The sequence below is a fragment of the Bos taurus genome, chromosome 10 (genome assembly GCF_002263795.3).
Source record: "Bos taurus isolate L1 Dominette 01449 registration number 42190680 breed Hereford chromosome 10, ARS-UCD2.0, whole genome shotgun sequence".
NCBI classification, from domain to species: Eukaryota; Metazoa; Chordata; class Mammalia; order Artiodactyla; family Bovidae; genus Bos; species Bos taurus.
This window is the reverse complement of record NC_037337.1, coordinates 86,989,516-87,009,742: the sequence shown is the minus strand read 5'-3', so window position 1 is coordinate 87,009,742 and position 20,227 is coordinate 86,989,516. Positions and strand designations below refer to the sequence as shown.

At 38.2% G+C, this 20,227-nt stretch overlaps 1 protein-coding gene across 1 annotated transcript in view; it reads right to left on the bottom strand.

Moving 5' to 3' along the window:
- The window catches only part of TTLL5 (tubulin tyrosine ligase like 5), a 317,558-nt gene that overhangs the window by 224,961 nt on the left and 72,370 nt on the right, over positions 1-20,227 (bottom strand). The window contains 2 exon segments of the mRNA XM_059890944.1: positions 11,566-11,657; positions 11,912-12,025. Of these exon segments, the coding sequence (XP_059746927.1) occupies positions 11,566-11,657; positions 11,912-12,025 (206 nt within the window).

Genomic DNA, 20,227 nt, shown 5'->3' with positions numbered 1-20,227 from the left:
AAAATACGTGAAATGAACACTTCATTGATTAGAATTAATAGAAGATTTAACACTGCAGATGATTTAATTCCTTCAAAGATGAATAAAATGAGAACCAACCATCCAAAATGAAGAAAGAAAAAGAATATAAAAAAATGAACAGAGCCATGTAACAATAGTACTGAAAGGAGAGGAGGGAAATGGAAAAAGCAAATAAACAAACAAAAAATTTGAGGAAATAACTGCCAAAAGTTTTCCGAATTTGAGGAAAACTATATATAACTCCATAGACCAAGAAACTCAATGAATCTAAAGCAGAAGAAGCATGAAGAAAATGACACCAAGGCATATATCATAATCACATTGTTGAGAATCAGTTATCAAGAGATAATCTAAAAAGCAGGCTGAGAAAAAGAGCCACATTATGCACCAAAGAACAAGGAAAAAATTACTGCATGCTTCTAATCAGAAAACTGCAAGCCAAAAGACAACAGAACAACACTTTTAAAGTATCAGGGGATAAGTGCCAGCCCAGAACTCTAAAACCAATGAAAAAAATCTTTCAAAATTGAAAATATAAGATAGACTTTCAGATAAACAACACTTGAGAGAATTGATTGCACTAAAATAAAGCCTAAAAGTTCTTCAGATGGAAGAAAATGTCAGATAAAAACATGATCAACATAAAAGAAAGAAGAGCAATGGAAACGATAGTAAATGCATAATTATGAGACTTTCCCTCCTATTTATATTTCCTTAAACTGTTCAAAGCAAAAATAACCAAAGCACTATGGTATTTAAAACTTAAATAGAAATAAAATGCATGACAACCACAGCCCAAAGGACAGGAGGGAAGAATGGAGGTATACAGGTTGTAAAATCCCTAAATTATACATGAAATAATATAACATTATTTCAAGGTGCCCTGTGGTAAGTAAAAGATGTATATTGTCACCCTAGAGCAACCACACTTTTAAAAAGCACAACAAAGAAGCAGGAGGAATGAATTAATCCAAAAAAGACAGGAGGAAAAAAAAAGGGAATAAAGAACACATTAGACAAAAAGAAAACAGACAGTAATGTGGCACATTAAATCCAATCACATCATCATGCTGTACATTAGATTCCCAGAGTCTATTCATCTTAACACTGATTTGTACCCTTTGATCAACATTTCCCATTTCCCCATACCAGTCCATGGCAACTATCAGTCTACTCTTTGTTTCTATCAGTTCTACTTTTTTTTTTTTCCAATCAAGATTCCACATATGAGTGAGATTATACAATATCTGCTGTTCTGGTTTATTTCAGCTAGCATTATTCCTTAAGGTTAATCCAGGTTGCCACAATGGCAGGACTTCCTTTTTTTGACAGTAATCTACTTTAACTATAAAGACGCAGAGAGATTAAAAGTAACACACACACACACAAAAAAGATACGGCATGCAAACACTAGTCGTAAGAAAGTTGGAATGGGTAAAGGTGAGGGGAGGAGAAACTGGTGAAGACAGTCAAAAGGTACAAGTTTCCAGTTACAAGATAAGGAAGTACTAGGGTTATAATGTACAACATGTAAAAAAGAATTAATACTTCTATATGCTATAGATAAAAATTGTTAAGAGACTAAATCCTAAGAGTTCTTTAGTTTTACTTTTAGTTCTTCTCTGTTTAACTTTGTGTGCTATGAGCTGATGGATGTTCATTAAACTTACTGTGATAATCATTCCATGATGTAAGTCAAATCATTATACTACACAACTTAAAAAAAAAAGAAAGCTAAAGCAAGTATATTAAGCAGACAAACAGACTTGTGGACAAACAGCATTATCAAAGATAAACAGGGACATTTCATGGCAGTAAATAAGTCAATTTATGAAGAAGACATAACCAATCTATTGCAGAGGGACCTAATGACAGAGTTCCAAAATCCATGAGAAGCAAAACTGACAGAACCAAAAGGAGAAACTGACAAGGTCTCAATTACAATGGGAGATTTCAACATACACTCTTGATGACTGATAAAATTAGTAAAATAGAGAACATATGAACTGTCCAATACTTTGACTAACAGACATTTATAGAACACCCCACCCAACAATAAATAGCAGGATGTATATTCTTTTCAATGGACATGTTATGTTTGCTGCTGCTGCTGCTGCTGCTGCTAAGTCGCTTCAGTCATGTCCGACTCTAGGACAAGTCATCTGAACCATAAAACAAGTCTCAGTACATTTTAAAAGATTCAGCTTACACAAAGTACATTTTCTGAGTACAAAAGAAGTAAATTGGAAATCATTAACAGAAAAATCTCTAGAAAAAAATCCAAATATCTGAAAACTAAATAACGCATTTCTAAATAGTCCATAGGCCAAAGACAGAATAAAAACAAAAAATACAACAATCAAAATATATGGGACTCTGCAAAAACAGTACTTGGTAGGAAATTTATAGCGCTTAAACACATACAGAAAAGAAGAAAGGTCTCAAATCAATGACATCAGCTTCTATCTAGAGAAACTAGGGCGGAAAAAAAGCAAATGAAGTCCCCTAGTAAGTTAAAGAAAGGAAACAATATTAGAAGGAAGTCAATGTATAAGAAATAGAAAACAATGAAACTAAAAACTGGGTCCCTTAGAAGATCAGTGAAATTGATAAACCTCTAGCCAGACTGAATATGATAAAAAGAGAGAAGAATTAAATTACCAATATCAGAAATGAGAGAAGTAACATCACTGCAGATTCTACCAATATTAAAAGGATAGGTGAATATTAGGAATAATTTTGTGCTTACCAACACAACATATATAAAATGGACAAATGCTTAAAAAGATACCAACTACCAAAGGTCATTCAACTAGAAAGAGATAATCTGAATAGCCCTGCATGTGTTAAAGAAACTGAAATTGAACTTCTGGTCCAGATAGCTCCACTAGTGAATTCTACCAAACATTCAAGAAATAAAAAATACCAATTCTCCATAAATTCTTCCAGAAAATTGAAGAGATGAGAACACTCTCCAACTTATTCTATGAGGCCAGCATTATCCTCATACTGAAACCAAATATATTATAATAAAACCACAGATCAGTATCTCTTATGAACAAAGATGTAAAAATCTCATTTTAGTAAATCAAATTCAATAGTCTGTAAAAAGGATACATGTCAGACCAAATGGAGTTTATTTCAGGAAAGCAATGCTGAGTTTAACATTAAAAAATGGATGTAATTCACTATATCAAAAAACCAAAAGAGAAAAAACATATTATTATGTCAAGAGATGCAGAAAAAGTAATTGGCAAAATATAACATCCATTTCAGTGTGTCTGCCACAGCCTTGTCTAACTCAATGAAACTAAGCCATGCCCGTGGGGCAACCCAAGATGGGGGGGTCATGGTAGAGAGAGCTGACAGAATGTGGTCCACTGGAGAAGGGAATGGCAAACCACTTCAGTATTCTTGCCTTGAGAACCCCATGAACAGTATGAAAAGGCAAAATGATAGGATACTGAAAGAGAAACTCCCCAGGTCAGTAGGTGCCCAATATGCTACTGGAGATCAGTGGAGAAATAACTCCAGAAAAAATGAAGGGATAGAGCCAAAGAAAAAACAATATCCAGCTGTGGATGTGACTGGTGATAGAAGCAAGGTGCGATGCTGTAAAGAGCAATATTGCATAGGAACCTGGAATGTCAGGTCCATGAATCAAGGCAAATTGGAAGTGGTCAAACGAGAGATGGCAAGAGTGAATGTCGACATTCTAGGAATCAGCGAACTGAAATGGACTGGAATGGGTGAATTTAACTCAGATGACCATTATATCTACTACTGCGGGCAGGAATCCCTCAGAAGAAATGGAGTAGCCATCATGGTCAACAAAAGAGTCCTAAATGCAGTACCTGGATGCAATCTCAAAAAAGACAGAATGATCTCTGTTCGTTTCCAAGGCAAACCATTCAATATCACAGTCATCCAAGTCTATGCCCCAACCAGTAATGCTGAAGAAGCTGAAGTTGAATGGTTCTATGAAGACCTACAAGACCTTTTAGAACTAACACCCAAAAAAGATGTCCTTTTCATTATAGGGGACTGGAATGCAAAAGTAGGAAGTCAAGAAACACCTGGAGTAACAGGCAAATTTGGCCTTGGAATACGGAATGAAGCAGGGCAAAGACTAATAGAGTTTTGCAAGAAAATGCACTGGTCATAGCAAACACCCTCTTCCAACAACACAAGAGAAGACTCTATACATGGACATCACCAGATGGTCAACACTGAAATCAGATTGATTATATTCTTTGCAGCCAAAGGTGGAGAAGCTCTATACAGTCAGCAAAAACAAGACCAGGAGTTGACTGTGGCTCAGATCATGAACTCCTTATTGCCAAATTCAGACTGAAATTGAAGAAAGTAGGGAAAACCACTAGACCATTCAGGTATGACCTAAATCAAATCCCTTATGATTATACAGTGGAAGTGAGAAATAGATTTAAGGGCCTAGATCTGATAGATAGAATGCCTGATGAACTATGGAATGAGGTTCATGACATTGTGTACAGGAGACAGGGATCAAGACCATCCCCATGGAAAAGAAATGCAGAAAAGCAAAATGGCTGTCTGGGGAGGCTTTACAAATAGCTGTGAAAAGAAGAGAAGCGAAAAGCAAAGGAGAAAAGGAAAAACATAAGCATTTGAATGCAGAGTTCCAAAGAACAGCAAGAAGAGATAAGAAAGCCTTCTTCAGCGATCAATGCAAAGAAATAGAGGAAAACAACAGAATGGGAAAGACTAGAGATCTTTTCAAGAAAATTAGAGATACCAAGGGAACATTTCATGCAAAGATGGGCTTGATAAAGGACAGAAATGGTATGGACCTAACAGAAGCAGAAGATATTAAGAAGAGGTGGCAAGAATACACAGAAGAACTGTACAAAAAAGATCTTCACGACCCAGATAATCACGATGATGTGATCACTGACCTAGAGCCAGACATCCTGGAATGTGAAGTCAAGTGGGCCTTAGAAAGCATCACTACGAACAAAGCTAGTGGAGGTGATAGAATTCCAGTTGAACTATTTCATATCCTGAAAGATGGTACTATGAAAGTGCTGCACTCAATATGCCAGCAAATTTGGAAAACTCAGCAGTGGCCACAGGACTGGAAAAGGTCAGTTTTCATTCCAATCCCAAAGAAAGGCAATGCCAAAGAATGCTCAAATTACCACATAATTGCACTCATCTCACACACTAGTAAAGTAATGCTCAAAATTCTCCAAGCCAGGCTTCAGCAATATGTCAACCGTGAAATTCCTGATGTTCAAGCTGGTTTTAGAAAAGGCAGAGGAACCAGAGATCAAATTGCCAACATCCACTGGATCATGGAAAAAGCAAGAGAGTTCCAGAAAATCATCTATTTCTGCTTTATTGACTATACCAAAGCCTTTGACTGTGTGGATCATAATCAACTGTGGAAAATTATGAAAGAGATGGGAATACCAGACCACCTGATCTGCCTCTTGAGAAATTTGTATGCAGGTCAGGAAGCAACAGTTAGAACTGGACATGGAACAACAGACTGGTTCCAAATAGGAAAGGGAGTACATCAAGGCTGTATATTGTCACCCTGCTTATTTAACTTCTATGCAGAGTACATCATGAGAAACGCTGGACTGGAAGAAACACAAGCTGGAATCAAGATTGCCGGGAGAAATATCAATAACCTCAGATATGCAGATGACACCACCCTTATGGCAGAAAGTGAAGAGGAACTAAAAAGCCTCTTGATGAAAGTGAAAGTGGAGAGTGAAAAAGGTGGCTTAAAGCTCAACATTCAGAAAACAAAGATCATGGCATCTGGTCCCATCACTTCATGGGAAATAGATGGGGAAACAGTGGAAACAGTGTCAGACTTTATTTTGGGGGGCTCCAAAATCACTGCAGATGGTGACTGCAGCCATGAAAATAAAAGACGATTACTCCTTGGATGGAAAGTTATGACCAACTAGATAGCATATTGAAAAGCAGAGACATTACTTTGCCAACAAAGGTTCATCTAGTCACGGCTATGGTTTTTCCTGTGGTCATGTATGGATGTGAGAGTTGGACTGTGAAGAAGGCTGAGGCCCAAAGAATTGATGCTTTTGAACTGTGGTGTTGGAGAAGACTCTTGAGAGTCCCTTGGACTGCAAGGAGGTCCAACCAGTCCATTCTGAAGGAGATCAGCCCTGGGATTTCTTTAGAAGGAATGATGCTAAAGCTGAAACTCCAGTACTTTGGCCACCTCATGCGAAGAGCTGACTCATTGGAAAAGACTCTGATGCTAGGAGGGATTGGGGGCAAGAGGAGAAGGGGACGACAGAGGATGAGATGGCTGGACGGAATCACTGACTCGATGGACGTGAGTCTGAGTGAACTCCGGGAGTTGGTGATGGATAGGGAGGCCTGGCGTGTTGTGATTCATGGGGTCACAAAGAGTCGGACACGACTGAGCGACTGAAGTCAAGTGAGCTGAACTGAACATCCATTTCTGATAAAAACTCTTAGCAAAAGAGAAATAGAAGGGAACTCCTTCAATCTGATGAAGCGCATCTACGAAAAACCTAACACTAACATCATACTTACCCACTCCGGTGTTCTTGCCTGGAGAATCCCAGGGACAGGGGAGCCTGGTGGGCTGCCGTCTATTGGGTCGCACAGAGTCGGACACGACTGAAGTGACTTAGCAGCAGCAACAGCAGCAGCAACATCATACTTAATAATGAAAGGCTGAATGCTTACCCTAAGAAGAGAAACCAGACTGGGATGTCTGCTCTCACTGGTCCTGCTCAACACTGTGCTGGAGGTTCTTGCCAATGTAATCAAGCAAGAATAAAGCAATAAAACATATCCAGATTGGAAAGAAAGAAGGAAAACTGTCTTTATTCACAGACAATATTTTCAACTAGGTAGGAGATCCTATGGAATCTCCAAAAACCTTCAATAAATGACAAGTGAGTCTAGCAAGATTGTGTGCGTGCGTGCTAAGCTGCTTCACGTGTGTCCGACTCTGTGCAATGGACTATGGGCTGTAGCCTATGGACTGTAGCCCGCCAGGCTCCTCTGTCCAGGGGATTCTCCAGGCAAGAATACTGGAGTGGGTTGCCATTGCCCTTCTCCAGGGGAGCTTTCCGAACCAGGGATCAAACCCTCATCTCTCACATCTCCTACACTGACAGGCAGGTCCTTTACCACTAGCGCCACCTGGGAAGCCCCGGGCAGTGCAAGATTACAGGACACACGTGAAAGTGAAGTCGTTCAGCCGTGTCCAGCTCTTTGCGACCCCATGGACTACACAGTCCATGCGATTCTCCAGGCCAGAATACTGGAGTGGGTAGCTTTTCCATTCTCCAGGGGATCTTCCCAAGCTGAGCCACAAGGGAACCTCAAGAATACTGGAGTGGGTAGACTATCCCTTTTCCTGCGGATCTTCCAGACCCAGGAATCGAACCAGGGTCTCCTGCACTGCAGGCAGATTCTTTACCAGCTGAGCTATCAGGGAAGCCCCAGTCAATATGGAAAAGTCAACTATATTCCTATATACTAACAACAAACAATCAGACATTGAAATTAAAAAAACAAAATCAGTTATAATCGAATCAAAACATATTAAATACTTAGGAATAGATCTGACAAAAAATGTAAAAGATCTGAACACTGAACACCACAAAACACTGCTGAGAAAAATTAAAGATGACCTAAATAAATGGACAAATATACCTTGTTCATAGGCTGGAAGACTCAATATTGTTAAGACGTCAATTCTCTTCAAACTGATCTAGAGAGCCAATACAATGCCAATCAAAATCCCAAGCAGGCTTTTTCGTAGAAACTGACAAACTAATTCTAAAATCCAAATGGAAGTGCAAATGACCTAGAATAGCCAAAACAACCTGGAAAAAGAGCAAAGTTAGAACAAGATTTTTTACAAAGCTACAGTAATCAAGACAGTGTGGTACTGTATTGGCACAAAGACAAAAAGATCAGTGGAATAGAATAAACAGTAGTTTTCCACAAAAGTGAGAAGACGGTTCAATGGACAAAAGGTAGTCTTTTCAAAAAGTGGTGCAAAAACTATTGGATATCCATCTGGAAGAAGAAAGAACTATGATCCATTTATATACATGGTACATAATTTTTGTACCATATACAAAAATTAACTCAAAATGGAACAGACTTAAATGTAAAACTTAAAACTATATCTAGAAGAAAACTTGAGATAGGCAAAAATTTCTTAGATGCCCAAGCACAGTAATTAAAACAAAAAAATTGGACTTAAAATTAAAAATCTCTACTCCTCAAAAGCTACTATTTAAAGGATTGAGAAGACAAGCAACGTATCAGGGGTGGGGGGTGGAGGAGGCGGAGGGAGGGGTGGTGGAAATCTTCTCAAAGCACACATCTGATAAAGGAATTGTATCCAAAAAAAAAAGAACTCTCATAGCTCAATTAAAAGAAAACAAAGTCATTTTAAAAATGGGCAAAATATCTAGTCATCAAATGGCAAATAAGTACATGAAGACATGCTCAACATCACTAATCATTAGGAAAATGCACGTGAAACCATGAGATATCACTACACCTTTCTTAGAGGAGCTAAAATTAAACTGGCCATACCAACTGGTGATGAGGATGTGGACAGACTGAAGCTCTCATACATTTATGATAGGAATGCAAAATGGTAAAACCATAAGGCAGTTTCTTAAAAAAGTTAAACATGTGCAATGATATGATCCAGTCATTCCACAAGTAAGCATTTACCTAAGAGAAACGAAAGCACGTTTATACAAAAATTTCTATACAGATGCTCACAGAGCCTTTCTTTACAATAACCAAAAAACTGGGAGGAACCTAAACGTTAATCCACAGAGGAGAGGATAAACAAATTCTGATATATGCCTGTTAACAAAATGCCACTCGACAATAAAAGGAAATCAAACCACCGATACATACTATAACATGTATGGATCAAAAAATAATCTTGCCAGATAAAAAGAAAGATCAGTAAGTAAGAGGACAACCAACAGAATTCCATATATGAAATCCTAGGAAAAGGAAATATCTCTTTATTGACAGAAAGCAGATCGGTAGCTACCTGGGACAGGAATAGGTAGGGCAGGGAAAGGAAGAACAGGAGAGAGGAATTACCAAGGGGGACAAAGAAATAGTTGGGAGTGATGTATATGTTCACTGTGTTGACTGTGGTGGGTAGTTTCAGGCATTTATACATACATATGTTACCTTATGAAATAGTACACTTTGAATATGCAAATCTTATTGTATATCAATTATAATTCAACAAAGCTGTTAAAAATAACATGTACATGAAATACTAAGCAATAAGTTTAATGTGTTCAAGATTTACACTGAAAACCATAAAACACTGCTAAGAGAAAGAAAGCAAAGAGGTCCTAAACAAATAGGGAAATGAGATATATCATGTTTATGGATTTGGAAAATTCAGTAACTGTTAAAATATCCACGTTCCCAATATTAATCTATATGTTCAAGGTAATGCCAACCAAAAGTCAGCATAGAAACTGACAAAAAAATTCTAAACTTTCTTTGGAAATACAAAGGACACAAAATAGTCAAAATACTTGTGAAAAAGAACAAAGTTGGAAGACTTACACTACCTAATTTCAAGACTTAGTATAAAGCTACAGATAGTAAGACAAAAACATAGATCAGTGAAACAGAATAAAGTCTAGAAATGGATACATATATATTTCAATTAATTTTCAACAAAGATGCCAAGTTAAATTCAATAAGGTAATTTCAAAAAATGGTGCTGGAACAAATGGATATCCATATGGAAGGAATTTCAACCCTTACCTCACACCATACACTAAAATTGAATCAATACATATCATAGACCTAAATATAAAAGCCAAAATTATAAAACTTCTAGAAAAAAACAAAAGAGAAAAGGCTTTGTGAACTTGGGGTTGGTAAAGCCTTAGAAAACACAAAATGCAAAAATCTTAAAAAAGAATTAGTTAATTGGATTTCATTAACATGTAAAACTTCTGTATTTTGAAAGCCACTGTTATAAACAAAAAGGCTAGCCACAGACTTGGAGAAAATATTCACAATGAAAATATCTGGGAAAGGACTTATATCAAGGGTCCTCTATAACACAGAAATAAAAAAATAAAAATCTTAAAATTTAAAATGAAAAAAGAAAGATACAAAAATGGCCAATAGCACATGAATGCTCAATATCATTGTTCATCAGACAAAAACAAATTAAAACTACAAAGAAACACTATACACACACACACAAACACACACACACTAGAATGACTAAAATTAAAAAAGCTTGACAATACCAGCTGCTAGCAAGGACAGGAAGCCAGTGGAACTCCCATGCTGCTGCTGCTGCTAAGTCGCATCAGTCGTGTCCGACTCTGTGCAACCCCATAGACGGCAGCCCACCAGGCTCCCCCATCCCTGGGATTCTCCAGGCAAGAACACTGGAGTGGGTTGCCAGTTCCTTCTCCAATCTGTGAAAGTGAAGTCGCTCAGTTGTGTCCAACTCTTAGCGACCCCATGGACTGCAGCCTACCAGGCTCCTCCGTCCACGGGATTTTCCAGGTAAGAGTACTGGAGTGGGTTGCCAGTGCATCACTGGTAAATGTAAAATGGTTCTTTCTCTTATCCCTTATCATATGACCCACTTACTCCACCCGTAGGTATTTATTCAAGAAACACAAAATCATGTATCCACACAGAGACTTGTGCATGAATGTTCGAAACAGCAGCTTTCTTCACAACAGCCCCAAACTGGACACAATCCAAGTGTTCCACAAAGGTGAGGAGATAAACAAACTGTGCTATATTCATACAATGAAATGGTATATAATAATGATAAGGGAGGAACTACCACTGTTTCACACAACATGGACAATTCTCAAAATTATGCCAAACAAAAGAATGTAGACATCGAAAAATATATACTGTATGATTCTATTTGTATAAAATTCTAGAAAAACTATAGTGCTATAAAAAGCAAATCAGTAGCTATTGGAGGCTCAGGGTAATGAGAGGCACTGACTGTAAAGGGCCATGAGAGGCCATCTGGAGGTAACGTAATGTTCTATATCTTGATTGTGGTGATGAAATTGATAGTTATATTAGTCAAAATTCATCACCAAACAAAATAAAATGGATGCATTTTATTGCATGAAAACTTGATCTCAACAATGATTAAAAATAAACAGTATATTGTTTAAGTACACTTACAGAAGGTAAAAAAAAATTTTTTCAAATCAAGGTAATAACAACCACAAAATTTAGGACAGTATCTAATTCTGGGTTAGAGGGCTAGTTAGGAAGGAAGCAGGGAACTAGCAAAAAGGGAGGAATGATGCACAAGTAGATTAAATTATCATTAAAGCTTTAGTTCTCTGGTGGAGTAATATTCATTATTGTTACAAATAATTAAGATAAGAAAAGCAGCAAGTGGAGAGCACTGATGATACTATATCACAATTAATTCAATTCTCTGGACCTGAAGTACAGATTAAAAAAAAAAAAAGGTAGTCACCTCACCCATATATTTCCCATGTCTCTGATGTGGGGAATATGCGAATAAATCCACCTCTCCGATCATTCTCTTCCTTCACCCTCCGTAAAACTTTGATCTACATGGAGGAAGAGAAAATAAAATGAGCACCTATTTTGATAAATGTAATCCATGTGGTTACAGGACAGAGTTATGACCCAAGAATATGCAAGAAGCATGAAGGAAGAAATTAATTCCATTTAAGATGCTGTTTTTGAGAGGCTATATCTCCCATGTTCCGTGTAAGACAGGACTGTCGTGAATATTATGAATCACTAATTTTCACTGAACCCTATGTTAACCCACAAAGGCCTGAGATGGAGTCATCTTTACCTCCTCCATTGACAGACCAAGCACAGAACCGCCTAACTTCCCCGGCACCTTCTCCCGTGCTGAGCCCACAAGGTTTTTCATTTCCGCATCACTGGCGGAGAGTGGACGGGAACGCTAGGGAGAAGAAAAAAGAAAAAGAAAATGTATTGCCATCGTCTTTCTTCACTTCCCTCTAGTCAGTCCCTCAATACCATTATGTTTCATAACATGTATAAGCTCAAATCCAAAGCCCACTTTCTGTAATACATCTCTTAGCCTGAAATCCTGGCAAACAGATGAAAGCTAGTAAATTCAAAGAAGAGAAAAAAGGACAGAACGAAAACACTATGGGTTGAAACAGACACAAACAAAAAAAAGAAAGATACCCACATGGCTTCCTAAGCTAGTACTTACTCCTAATCTTCGTTTTAACATAAATCTAACAGTTTGAAAAATATGGGGGAAAAAATCTGAAAATAACTTCAATGTAAGGTTAGAAAGGCAATGCCAAAGAATGCTCAAACTACCGCACAACTGCACTCATCTCACACGCTAGTAAAGTAATGCTCAAAATTCCCCAAGCCAGGCTTCAGCAATACGTGAACCATGAACTTCCTGATGTTCAAGCTGGTTTTAGGAAAGGCAGAGGAACCAGAGATCAAATTGCCAACATCCGCTGGATCAGGGAAAAAGCAAGAGAGTTCCAGAAAAACATCTAATTTCTGCTTTATTGACTATGCCAAAGCCTTTGAGTGTGTGGATCACAATAAACTGTGGAAAACTCTTCAAAAGATGGGAATACCAGACCACCCGACCTGCCTCTTGAGAAACCTATTTGCAGGTCAGGAAGCAACAGTTAGAACTGGACATGGAACAACAGACTGGTTCCAACAGGAAAAGGAGTACGTCAAGGCTGTATATCGTCACCCTGCTTATTTAACTTATATGCAGAGTTATCATGAGAAACACTGGGCTGGAAGAAGCACAAGCTGGAATTAAGATTGCCGTGAGAAATATCAATAGCCTCAGATATGCAGATGACACCACCTTTATGGCAGAAAGTGAAGAGGAACTAAAAAGCCTCTTGATGAAAGTGAAAGTGGAGGGTGAAAAAGTTGGCTTAAAGCTCAACATTCAGAAAACGAAGATCATGACATCTGGTCCCATCACTTCATGAGAAATAGATGGGGAAACAGTGGAAACAGTGTCAGACTTTAATTTTGGGGGCTCCAAAAATCACTGCAGATGGTGACTGCAGCCATGAAATTAAAATACGCTTACTCCTTGGAAGGAAAGTTATGACCAACCTAGACAGCATATTAAAAAGCAGAGATATCATTTTGCCAACAAAGGTCCGTCTAGTCAAGGCTATGGTTTTTCCAGTGGTCATGTATGGATGTGAGAGTTGGACTGTGAAGAAAACTGAGTGCCAAAGAATTGATGCTTTTAAACTGTGGTGCTGGAGAAGATTCTTGCGAGTCCCTTGGACTGCAAGGAGATCCAACCAGTCCATCCTAAAGGAGACCAGTCCTGGGTGTTCACTGGAAGGACTGATGCTAAAGTTGAAACTCCAATACTTTGGTTACCTCATGCGAAGAGCTGACTCATTGGAAAAGACCCTGATGCTGGGAGGGATTGGGGGGCAGGAGGAGAAGAGGACGACAGAGGATGAGATGGCTGGATGGCATCACTGACTTGATGCACATGCGTTTGGGTAAACTCCAGGAGTTGGTGATGGACAGGAAGGCATGGCGTGCTGCGATCCATGGGGTCACAAAGAGTTGGACACGACTGAGTGACTGAACTGAACTGAAGATTAGATATGTGTTTATTTCAGGAAGTCACTATATTCTTTTAACACTCGGGAAGGAGAGCTAGGAAAAGTGAGACATAAGACAGAAAAACAATAAGCAATCTGCTATGTCACCGATGACAAAGTTGGACAGTAGGATGTTTCAGAACTTGAGGGGTAAATATTGAGATGAGAGTTATCAGTGATGCAGAAAAGAAATGCGAGCAAGGCTATGACGTGAGAAACACTGTAGCTGCTGGACTTCAAGAGACTTGTATCTAGGATGACTGCCTTGGGTACTCCAAGGAGGCACCCCAGTCAGTCATGCTCCTTATGAGATCCCCAAAGATGAGCAGGGTGACTTCAGCTTCTGAATGATGATCAGGAAGGTTGTCGCAGAATGAAAGTTTTAAGTGATTGTGATGTTATGAGAGCAGAGAAATATAAAGGCAACAAAGGAAGGCAGATGTATGAAACGTGAAAATAAACTATTATTTAAAAAAAACTGATAACTTGGCTGATAACTAAATCAGCCAAGTTAAATCAGCCAAGTGGGAATAAGGAATGAATAATCCAAGAAATGGGGGTGCAATTTGTCTCTCTAAGAGTCCAAGAAGTAACTCTGACCGGAGAAGAAATTTTACTGTCAGAAACTATTGTTTATTTTCCTCTTTGTGTACATCTATGGAAAGGCTTTTTGACAACTCACTCTTGACATTTTTAGCTACACTCAACGGCAGTGGTTTAGTTGCTAAGTCGTGTCCAACTCACAACCCCACGGACTATATCCTGCCAGGCTCCTTTGTCCATGGAATTCTCCAACCAAGAATACTAAAGTGGGCTGCCATTTCCTTTTCCAGGGGATCTTCTTGACTCAGGAATTGAACCCAGGTCTCCTGCACAGCAGGCAGATCCTTTACCAACTAAGTTACAAGAGAAGCTCCTCAACAATACTCATTGTTAAACTAAATGTTTGTGTTGCCCCAAAAGTCATGCTGAAGCTCTAACCCACACAATGTGATGGTATTTGGAGACAGGGCTTTTCGGAGGTAAGTAGGTGAGGATATGAGAATGAGGCACTGGTCTAATGAGATAAATGCCTTGTAAACAAGAGTCACCAGGGAGCTTGTTCTCTCTCTCTCTCTGCCTGAAAATACACAAAGAGCACAGTGCAAGATGATGACCATCTAAAGCCAAGAGAAGAGGCCTCAGAACAAAACCTATCTTGCCAGCACATTGACCTAGAACTTCCCAGCCTTCAGAACTGTGAGAAATAGATTTCTGTGGTTTAAGTCACCCGGTCTATGGTATTTTGTTATGGTAGCATACAGACTAATGTCTACCTGTATATAAATAACCATGATTGGATTTATCTTTGGATACATGGGAGACCAATATATACTAATCTTCAAAACCAGCATGGAATTATAAAACACAGATTTTCTGATAAGCAAATCCATGAAAGAAAAATTATTAAATCAGCAGATACAAGCAATGAGTGAAGGCAGGAACTTTTCTCTCTTTAGCTTTTCCTGTGGTATCTTTAGCATCTAGAACACTACTTGGCATGGAGCAGGAGATCAATAAATATTTTTTGAACAAATAAATAATGCGCTGACACACAGATCAACCATGGTTAGAATTAAAATTTGCAGAGGATTTTGGAAAAAAAATTCAACTCCCTTCTAATCCCTGGAATTACACAGCACATGTTGGGATTACAGGGCAATTAAGAAGAAAGTTTAAAAATTTAGGAAGGGAATCAATATAATCATTTTTAAAAATCTTTAAAGTGTGAGTTCTTATTTAGCATATAATTTGGAAAAGCCAAAATATTAAATGGGTGTCTTGAGGATGTCTGTCATTTTCACACATTATTTACTGTTTCCTAAAAAGACTTACGGAGAAGGCAATGGCACCCCACTCCAGTACTCTTGCCTGGAAAATCCCATGGACGGAGGAGCCTGGTAGGCTGCAGTCCATGGGGTCGCTAGAGTCGGACACGACTCAGCGACTTCACTTTCACTTTTCATTCTCATGCATTGGAGGAGGAAATGGCAACCCACTCCAGTGTTCTTGCCTGGAGAATCCCAGGGACGAGGGAGCCTGCTGGGCTGCCGTCTACGGGGTCGCACAGAGTCAGACACGACTGAAGCAACTTAGCAGCAGCAGCAGCAGCAGCAAAAAGACTTATCTACCTCACATGTCACAACATGACTTGGATCAGAAAGCCACTGGCAGTAAAACCTCCAAAGTCAAGTTGCCTTATCACCTCACACTAGTTAAAGATATCTTAAAGTCCTCTGAAATTATGAAAGAAGAGAATGTGAAGTAAGCATTCATTTTAATGATATAAATAAAAATAAATATTAAGCATTTTAGAATAGAAAGAATGCTACTTTAAAATGCTGATTAACTGTATTACAAGGTCACTGATAGAAGTATTTTAAGAAATAGTTATTGCCTATCAGAATAGTTTTAAGGAATCGTCATATTTATAAGAACATGGATCAAGTCACTACTGATCAAGTCACTCATCTGATGAGCACCACCAATTAAAAAAAATTTTTTTTTCTGCTTTTTTGTCTTTTTTTGTTTTTGTTGTTCAACCTCTTGTCTTCATTAGGGGTTTTTTGCTTGTTTGTTGTTTATTTTTCTTTTTTTATCTTTTTAAACTTTTTTTTTTTTTGCTTTCCTAGGACCTAATTTTCATTTTTGTAGAACTGCTTCCTGATAGAGTGATATTGCTGGCTTCCAAAGATTGAGATTATTATGATGCTGCTGCAATCTTCCTCTACTCATCTAAGCCTGCTCCCACAAAGAATGAGCACCTCAAAACATTCCCAGTCATTTTCAGAGTTGTCACCGACCCACATTCACAATACTCACAGTACACAATCCTAACTCAAGCCACTGCATGCCTGTGTGAGTGTTATTTGAGTGGGGTGTGTAGGAATTCAAGCAGGTGCTCCTGGTCGGGGTACTCGGGAGGTTAGAAAAAGGAGGGGGTAATGGTGCTTGTTAGATGAATGCTCCAGCTGTTAACTTCCATGAACCAAGGTCTTTATTCTTTTACTGCCACAAATACCACAAGGCTGCAAAGAAAAGGTCAATGCTACTTCAAGAGGAAAAAAAAAACGTGGCTGGAAACTCCTTTAATCTCTTCACCCATTTATCTCAGTGTCAACTATTAAGAAGGCTGAGGGGGGCTTCCCTGGTGGTCCAGTGGCTAATACTTTGTGCTCCCAACGCAGGGGACCTGGGTTCGATCCCTGGTTGGGAAATATCCCACATGCCGCAATTAAGACCCAGCACAACCAAATAAATATTAAAAACAAAAGAAGAAGAAGAAGGCTGAGGGGGAGAAATGTGAAAAGATATAGCTCCTGAAATCTAGGTATCTCAGATGCTTCTCTAACATCCACCCAGGTGTCCTATGTCTTTGGAGAAGCCAGTGGAAAATAATCAAATTAGAAAGTCAAAAATATTTTGCCAACCTCAGCTTTTCAATAAATTTGAAATTAGACAGCAATTTTTTAATCTACATAATATCTGTTGTGCTGGTTCATAGAGAAACGTATTTATACAGGAACAGCAAAGCATTACTATTCTAGACCTACAAATACTTATTAACGAAATGAAGCCTTAACAAATGAATTACAGACACAGGTAAGAGAAAAAGGGGAGAAGAAAGGATAATAAAGAAAAAAAGAAAGAAGAAAAATGCTTATGAGTACCAAGGAGATACTTAGAAATTAAAAGCAAAGAAAAAAGAAATAAGGCTGACTTGAAAGGCCATGAGGATTGTCAAAAATAAGAGCAAAATAGTTTAAATGCAAGCCATTCTGTGGTTTTGACTTTGGACACAAAAGCTCAGCTTCATTCTCCGGGTAGTAGATAGAATAAATCCACATACTGCAATGAATTGACTGACTACACTAAGGAAATAAGGCTCCTCTGAACGTAAAAAGAACCACTGCCTCTGGCTAGATGACGCAAGATTTAAACTACTGGGTTCTCAGACACACTTTTAACTGCCGCAGTAAGAATTCTGCCATGCAACACGCATCTAAGTTGTTAAAATATCATTAGTACAACTCAGGATACAGAACTACACCCAGGGAAGAAACACGTACACAGCTAACTTTTGTTGCTGGGGAAGAACTGAAAAGTACCAGTTAGGAGAAAACTGGACGAACGCAGAAAATAAAAAAATGGTGAGGCATCCTCAAAGATATCAAAATTGAGGGGTTAAAAAAAAAATCTGTTTGAAAGAGAACACATGCAGAGAAAAAAAAAAATCTCCCAACGCAATTTTACAAAGTTTGGAATTCTGTGTTAAAAACACATGGATTAGAAATAGATCAATTTATATGTGATGCATCTTGCCACCCAGAAAATAAGAAGGACAAGTTTAAGAAGTGAAATGAATCACTGATATCAAATGAAAGAAAATGAACAAAAAAAGACCACATGTGAACAAATCTGGGTGGAAATAGACCAAAAATGGCTAACAGAGAAGTCTTAAATATAATGATAACAGGAAGTACACTACTGAGAAATTACGGGGGGGGCGGGGGGGGTGCAGGGAAGAAAGCAAGTAAGTAGGTGTGTGTTACAGTAAAAGAAAGAGACATGTAGCATCTGAAAATGTGTAATAAACCTAAGTCAGCAGGTCTGAGAGACATGCATCTTGTTATTAACAGAACTGGCTTTAAAAACAAAAAAACTTACCAAAACCACTTACAATTATGTTTGAAAAATCATGGAGAACTGAGGAGGTACCAGAGGATTAGAAAAAAACAAATGAGGTACCAATCTTCAAAAATGTAAGAAGTATGCTCCTGGTGATTACCGCCTGGTAAGTCTAACTTGAATCCCTAGTAAAATAATGGAACAAATATTAAAAGAAAAAAATCCATAAACATTTAGAGTTTAATGGGTTCATAAAGAATAGTAGTACGGAGACTGCTTTATTTTAAAACATGCTTTAAAATTTTGATTTTTGGACAAAATAACAAAAAGGAGGAAAAGCACAAAAATATTTAATGTCTCTGGATGTTAGAGAAGCATCTGTGAAAATTTCATAGAATTTTTACTTTTAGTTTTATTTCCAATCAGGACTCAGTATCATGATATAATAAATAAAATACACCAATAAAAGCTGAACACAGTTAAAAGACAACTATAAGGTAAGATAAGTAGAGGTGAACCAAATTAGGAGGTGACTGGGTACTGATTAAGAATTGAATTTAGAATATGTATTGGTGTCTGGGAGGATGAATAATAAATTAATTGGGTTGATTTGCATTTCTTGACGATAGTAAATGTGAAAAGACATGACTACAAATAAGTGAATATCAAAATAACACCAGATACTGACAATGGAAAAAGGAAAAATCAAAATAGGACTTGAAAGTGTGAAGGGGACTAAATCTTCTGAGGGTTATATGTGTGTCCAAAACTATCCCAAGTATTTTCCCTATGTTTGATCATTCCTTTGTCAGCATAACTCCATTTGTGTATTACTACCCTCATTTGTAATGTAATTTGTGTAAAACACAAATGGAATTATGTAAGAAAGGAGTGGGAGAAGCCTCTTGAGAGTCCCTTGGACTGCAAGATTAAACCAGTCAATTCTTAAGGAAATCAACCCTGAATATTCATTGGAAGGACTGATGCTGAAGTGGAAGCTCCAATACTTTGGCCACCTGATGCAAAGAACTAACTCATTGAAAAAGACCCTGATGCTGGGAAAGACTGAAGGCAGAAGGAGAAAAGGGTGGCAGAGGATGAGATGGTTTGATAGCATCACTGACTCAGTGGACATGAATCTCAGCAAACTCTGGGAGATAGTGAAGGACATGTAAGCCTGGTATGCTGCAGTCCATGGGGTCTCAAAGAGTCAGACACAATTTAGCGACTGAATACACACCCTCATTTGATGGATGAGGGAAGTGAGCCTGAGGCATAAACGAACTTGCTGAAGGTCTAAGAGTTAGTGACTGGCAGAGTTCAAATTCGAACCCAGGTCTATCTGACCTCAAAGTCCCTGTTCCTTCCACAAAACAATACTGCCTGCCTTGGAACACTAAAATATAATTTCTGTTGAGTGAAAAATATTAAACCATAGGCCTTCAAGAGAAGGGAGAAATGCAGAAAAAGATAATGGATTAAAAAGGAATTATCAGACAACAAGTAAAAAAATGTATCTTCAACAATCTGACAGCACCAAAAAAAGAAATGTTTACGGTCTAAATGGCCAGAGCTAAGTTTCTTTTCTTTTTTCACTTAGCTCTGATGAAACTATTGTAGACTTGAAAGTGTTTCATTAACAGAAAGACAGGGACACAGGAGAACATTGCAAAGGACAATAAGAGTGAAGAATTCAATACATTTAAGACTGCCCCAGTAAAGTCACAAGCCTTTGTATCATGTGAGCTGTGCTGAAATACCTAACCACTACAGTGAGACCTCGCTTGTCCATAGGTTGTTTGCAACTTATGACTATTCAAGCAATGGAGGTAGAACAGAATTAAAACGGG